Here is a 6,796-nt window from a genome sequence, read left to right as displayed (position 1 = left end):
GACACTCCCTCTTCTATGGTCGTCAATTCTTGGTACCTTGAAGATTTTGATAGTGTGGTGGTGAAAAATTAATCTATTAGAGAGATGTAGATTTAAATCTCGGAGAAATTGTGTTGCTCAAATTTAAATTTTCTTTTCTTTTCTTGTTCTTGGTTTAAATCACTTTGCTATGGGAAGCATGTCTACTATATTGACCGAACCCTGTAGATGGTTGTGTCATATTCTTTAAATCCTCTAAAACCATTAAACTAATCTTAAAATTAATTGAAATGTCTCTTAAATTATGTAATAAAGCGCCTAAGTTAGAAGAGTTGAAATTTTGATATGATAATACACTTTGGTATTTTACTTAAAAAGATGTCCGTCCTTGCAATTAATAAATTAGGTATAAAATTGCAATTATGATGTTAGAGGGAAGGAGATAAGAAACAGCCGCAAACAAGTTGGTTTAAAAAATTTATGGAAGTTTAACGACAAATAGGATCATATATGATGAAATGGTGAAAGAATTAATTGATCATGGATGAATAAAGGTATAAAAATGTTGGGAAAATACTAGAAATTAGATAAGTTGACATGAGTTTCATATATGATCTTAAATATAAAAATGATTACGTGAAAGGAGGAAACCTGAAAAAAAATTGATTGGACTACTTACGTCTATAGTGTGGTCCTATCTTAATAAATCAATACAAACCAGGTACAATCCATAAAGACAACACCTGACAATTTCTTCACTTAACTCCTTCCTCATAAAAATTTCTTTAAAACTCTACACATACTCAAGAGATCTTATGGAATATCTTAAGACAATCAAACTATATTTTGCTTGGATCCTATAAAACTTAATTATAATCTTACTTTTCAATTTCTAACATAATTAAAGTCCATATACCCACTTGAAATTAAAGCCCAACAACTTCATATAGAAATTTAGTATGGTCATTTTTTTTTCTTTTTTTTTTTTCTTTTAAGGATGAAAAAATAAAACACAAAAGCCATGCAAAAAGAACTGAAATTGCAAAAAGAGGGTTGGGAACTTTCAGTTCATATCTAACTTCTTGTCCCATCAATCTCTTGTTTCACAGTTTGCTCCTTTTTCACAGATAGGCAGTACAATACAAACCAATTACAAAGACACCACCCCCTTCTTCCATCCTCCCCCCCCCCACAGCTCCATGCCAAACTAGCTGAGCTTGTCTCTGAGCTCAAAAGCTGTTTCAAATTAAAACACCAAATTTAAAGGAAAAGAAAAAAAGAAAAAAAAGGAAAAGAAAAAACAAAACAAGAACCCTCCTCTTTCCCCCCTCCTTTTCCCTTGTATTATGATTTATGACCCCATTTGTCAGTTTGTTATGTCTCTCTCTCTTTCTCTGGGTGGCGTGTCATTGCAGAATTTCAAATACATGACTCAGAAAATTTTTAAAACAAAAAAAATATTCTAATCTTCTTTTTAGAATCCATCTTGAAACCGATTGATCGAAGAAGGAACGTCCAAGCGCTGCTGCTGCTGTGATCCATCTCTACCGCCACTCCCACCACCATCTCGTCCACCGAACCCTACTGCAGCATGTCCTACCGGAGCTCCGATGCAAGTGTAGCTACTCGACTCCACCGAGCTAGAACCGTAGTTCACTGTCTGATGGCTGCATTGTGAAGGGTTCCCCAAGACATGTCCCACGTAGTAGTCGTTGATCGAGGCTTGTGGAGGAGGATAGTAGGAAGGGAAACTAGACGGCCGCGTCGGTGAGTTGTATAGATATGGCTGATGCGATGAAGGTAGCGGTGGTGGGGGCGGCTGTGGCAGAAGCGTGCCTGGAGATGAGCCAGAGAACATTCTGGTTGGGAATCTAAGAGGCAGCGTTGAATCACTTCCTACGTTGCCACTGCCGCCGGCACTGTGGTAGTTTGCCGGCGCCATTGAATGGCAGCACCTAATCACCCGAAAAAAAAAACACAAATTTTATTGGGGACGTGAGTATAAACAGTTCTAGAAATTCAAAGAAAAAATAAGATTTGAGCATGGTTTGCATTAGAAAACATATTGCAATTTTTTTTACTGTTCCAACTTCCAAAGTATAGGTAAATAGTATTGTTAGACTTGAACACGGTTAGTATTATAATTTTTTTTTCAAAATTCTCGGTAATTTTATTTTTAAAAAAATTGTGAAATATTCCGATCTCTCAATTTTTGGATATTGGATCCAATCTGGTGGAATTTTAAAGTTGAATGAAATGTACGTAGGGTTGAATGTAATGAATTTAAAGATGAGAGAGATGAAAAAAATACCCTAAATGAGGAGGAGGAGGTTGGGCGGCGAGGTTATCGTTACTGAAAACAAGCTGACGGGCTCGATTCAGTGTCTCTGTCTCTCTCTCTGACCAAAAACCAAACACAAATGAAGTCAAAAATCAAATCATACACAAACAAACCTGCGAGCAGCTGCATCTAATAATTCACCCATAAAAGTAAAACAAACTCCCCTCCTCCATCTCCCTTTTTTCTTTTATTTTTTTCTCCTCTTTTCATGACATGACTAATCATTCATAAAATCAAACAAATCAAAAAATCTAGAATTAATTAGAAATTTTGCCTTGGCGGTGGCGGTTCATGTGGCCACCAAGAGCCTGCGATTTGCAGAACTTGAGTGAACAAAACCTGCATTCATACACCTTTCCCGACTCCTCTTTTCCCTCCTTTAACCCACTTTTCTTTTTTCTATGACCTGCAAATAACACACATACAGTACTCAACCATTTTATTAACTCCCAAAATAAGACCAAAAGGAGTGGTTTTTGTTTCATTGATAGTTTTTATTCAGTTTACCACTTGAGCTATCTTCAATAATCTGTTTTCCATCTCTGATATAATCTTCAGGTAAGTTGTTGAGGTCTAAAGGACTCCCCTCGGATCGCCTGCAAACCATCAAATTAAACACAACATCAGTTATTTCAAAACATACAATATTTAATTAAAGGAAAAGAAAGAAAAAGAGTTGAGGGGGTTTTATTTTTTTAGTTACATGATGAAACAGACAGAAGGAGAGAGTGTGTTGGAGAGGAGGGAGTAAGGAGAGTATTATAAAGAATTATAATAATAATAAAAGAGTTAGAGTTTGAGTTTGAGAGAGATGGTAGTTGAGTAATGGGTGTTGAAGAAAAAGAGCTTTGAAAGTTCTCTATCAGTTCATCTGCCACTCTCTCTCTCTCTCTTTGAAACAACAACAAAGAGACAACACCAACCCTCTCGTGACTTTAAAAATGCAACAAATCAAAGGGGTTTTAAGGGTTATTATGTGCAAAAATCTGGTCTCGTTTCGTTGAGAAGGACGTTTTTTGCCTTTGTTTTTAGTTACTCGAGGACATATATCACACCATCTAATATACTCCTCTTACTATTATTTGTATTCAATCAATTTTAAAATCAAGCCTAATCCTCAAATCACATAAAATTAACATGATGCCCCCCATTTTATTCTTATTAAAATTTCAATCCAATACTTTTCATCTTTTGTTTGCTAGTCAGTGTATACTCTCTGGTAATACATATAGACTATGCTATTGCAATTAATTAAGTTCGCATTGTGTCTTTGAATTAGGATCTGGGTTTATGTACATCTTCTTGCCTAGCTTAGTATTTTTAAATCTTTTCAATATAAATAACCTATTAGGTCATTGAATATGAAACCCTAGTTATTCTACGCATCATCTTGCTTACTTTTCTTTTCTCCAAAATTTAATATATGCTGATCACATTTTTTTTTCACTTTAAACATTCTATATACTTGGTTTCAATAGAATAAAGTTTTGAGCAAAAATAAGTTTAACCAATAAAAAATTTTATATTGACCTTTTGTCGATGACAATGTTCATTGATGACAAAATTCGTTATCATAGGTTCATTGGAAGAGCCTCTGCCAATGATAAAAAGAAGAATGTCGGTGTATACTAGAGTTGAACTACCGACGAAAGTGAACAAATGAAACTTTTCCAATGCTATAAATTATCGGTCACTAAAAGGTATATTCGTCAATGACAAAACATGTATCATCGGCTGTTATTATGTCAACAGTGTAGGAATGTTGTCGGAATATACGCATATTGAATAAACAACATTATCTGATACTTAGCAAATCCTATTAAGACTTCGACGACAAAAGGAGGTTTCTGAGGGTGAGGCTTCAATGGAGTTATCCACGCTTTTGCTACTGGGTCATGTTGCTTCGTTGGATTTGCTAAGGTTTGACACAGGCTAACAAGGATTGCTTGGAAGAGTTATGGGGAGCGGGGGTGTTGGCGAGTAAGGACTACGAGGAGTTTGAGTGTTTTGTCATTGGATGCCTTTCTTATTACGTAGAGGTAAAGGCGGTGGGTACACGACAAGAGATCATTAGAGTCCTCACCCTTAAGGGGTTGTCTTTTCTTTGATCCCGAGACTTCCTCCTCTTCTTGTCCTTTGCTTCATCACCATTTTTGTTGAATGCCATGTGGATGGTGATGAGGTCTCAATTGTTATTTCTGCTCTTCCTCTACTTATATCCGCAAGAGCATCCTGGAATATACTTGTATCTCTTCTTTCTTGCGGATTGGCACTTCCACCTTCGACAGAGTGTTTCTATTCTCTTCTTTCTCAAACTTCTTGGCCATGTCCTCCCCTACTTTTGTCTCCCACTCTATCTCTTCGCTTCTTCTTCCAAGAACCTAAATTTCTTTTGTTGATCTTGCAGGGTCCTTGTTGCTAATCTTGTAAAATCAGCATCAGGTGAGGAAGTGCTTTCCATTGGAAGCTCAAGATCTCCCTTCCTTGCTGGCTGTTTCGCCTCTTCTTTCTTCTTCTTGTTACATAATCTTTTATTCCTATATATCTTTTCACTTTCTTCTGCTTCCTCCTTTACATATTCTTTTATTAATTCCCATATTCTCTACCTCGTCATTTTCCATCCTTTCGTGCTTTCCTTGTTCTTGTAGTCTTATTGCATTATATGTCAAGAAGGAGGAGCGCTTAGTGCTAGTAATATGCTAGCCTGGTGAGGGATTTTGTAAGGGAAGCATTTCTTGGTGAAAGATAACAGGAACACAATGAAGAATATTGAAGAAGAACTTCTAGAATGGTTGTGCTTTGAAGGTTAAACAATGAGTGGATTCGTAACTTGTTGTATGAGGCTAAATATTAAGACTCAAAGTTTTGAAGTGTTTAAATAGACCTTAACTAGGGTTAAGAGGGTGGTTACCGAGTGGTTAATGCCTTGTCAAATTAATTGTGATGTGAAAAATTTGAGTGATTACTTGTGGCTTGAGGTACAACACATTCATTACGTCTTAGAAGTTTAAAAACTAAGGGGCCGTTTGGGGGAAGGAAAGAAATAAGAGGGAAAATGAATAAGAAAAAGGGAGGATTAAGTGGAGGAAATGATTATTATAATCTTTGTTTGGGGGAAGGATTAAGTGAAAGGAATATGAAAGATTATTTATAATACTTGTTTGGGGGAATGATTAAGTGAAAGGATTATGAGAGATTATTATAATTCTTGTTTGGGAGAAGGATTATTTGAGGAAGAATTATGACAAAAAAATTTATATATTTTTTTATTTGTACGTTAACCCCAATATGAGAAAAGATACATAATGTTTTTTTCTAGAAATGAAATTATTGTTTTTTTTTTCACAAACTCAATACAAAATGAAAAATGTGATAATATTTTTTGCATTTGTGTAAATTGTTCGTACCATAAAACCTCTGTAACAAAAAATTGTATTCAAAATCATTTTTTTAGTTAGGTTGTACTGTAATCCAACCATTCACAAAAAAATTGTATTGATTTTCTTTTGTTGATTTTGTATAAATATTTTTGTTACTTATAACGTACACCTAATATATTTTCAAAAGTAGAGTATTTTTTCTCATTTGTACAGTAGTTTTTTCTTTCTTTTTTAACATTAAATAAAGTGCACAAAATAAAGTGTATAAATTTTTTTTGGTTGTGTAAAATATGTTTATGAAATTTATATCGTAAATTCAATTCACACTGTATTATTTAATTTTTTTTGTGTTCAATTTGATTCGTAAATTCAATACATTAAAAAAATATATACTTTTTAATTTATGGCAAATATTTGTTTTTCTATCACAACCCAATATGAGAAAGAAATTGAATTATATTTTTTTTCAATGTGTAAGAAATGCTTATGGAATGTTTTTTTTGTAAACCAAATACAAACAAAAATTGTATTAAAATAATGTTTATACTTTAACCCCAACACACAGAAAATATGTATTAATTTGTAAATTTATTTTGTATAAAAAAAATTTGGATCGTACACACAATACATAATACAAACAAATTGTATTTTTTTTCATTTATGTAAAATATGTTTATTCAAATTGTACTGTAAATAGAATATAAAAATAAATTTTGTATTTTAAATTTGAATCATCAATCCTATACAATAAAAAATTGTATTATGTTGTTTTTATTTTTTCTTTCATTTTTAATATTTTTTCTTTTGTTTTTAATATTTTTTCTTCATGAGAACGATAAGCAACATACGAGAAGATGACTAATTCGTTTGACACAGAGAGAATGAAGAAGAAAAGAGGTGAATTAATTTGTTAATTTGTTTGGGAAAGAGAACTAATTTGGAGAGAAGAATAAATAAACGAGGAAAGAGAAGAATAAATAAATGAGAAAAAAGAATAAGGAGAAGAAAGAGAAGGATTATATTGGGAAATGGAAAGATTATATTGGAAAATGAAAGTATTAAGTGGAAAAAGTGGGGTAATAAATGAAGAAAGAGA

The 6,796-nt window shown here is 33.4% G+C and overlaps 1 protein-coding gene across 1 annotated transcript; it reads right to left on the bottom strand.

The window, feature by feature from the left end:
* Nucleotides 1–1,001: 1,001 nt before the first annotated feature.
* On the bottom strand, nt 1,002–3,255 carry LOC101215991 (zinc finger protein JAGGED). Its single transcript, XM_011656867.2, has 5 exons — nt 3,024–3,255; nt 2,828–2,916; nt 2,595–2,726; nt 2,291–2,378; nt 1,002–1,934 (listed from the first exon to the last, which is right to left on the bottom strand). Coding segments are annotated over exons 1-5 (792 nt in total). The 5' UTR covers nt 3,026–3,255; the 3' UTR covers nt 1,002–1,453.
* Between the last annotated feature and the right edge of the window lie 3,541 nt (nt 3,256–6,796).

The sequence above is a fragment of the Cucumis sativus genome, chromosome 5, assembly GCF_000004075.3.
Source record: "Cucumis sativus cultivar 9930 chromosome 5, Cucumber_9930_V3, whole genome shotgun sequence".
Classification (NCBI taxonomy): domain Eukaryota; kingdom Viridiplantae; phylum Streptophyta; class Magnoliopsida; order Cucurbitales; family Cucurbitaceae; genus Cucumis; species Cucumis sativus.
This window is presented reverse-complemented; position numbering and strand designations above follow the sequence as displayed.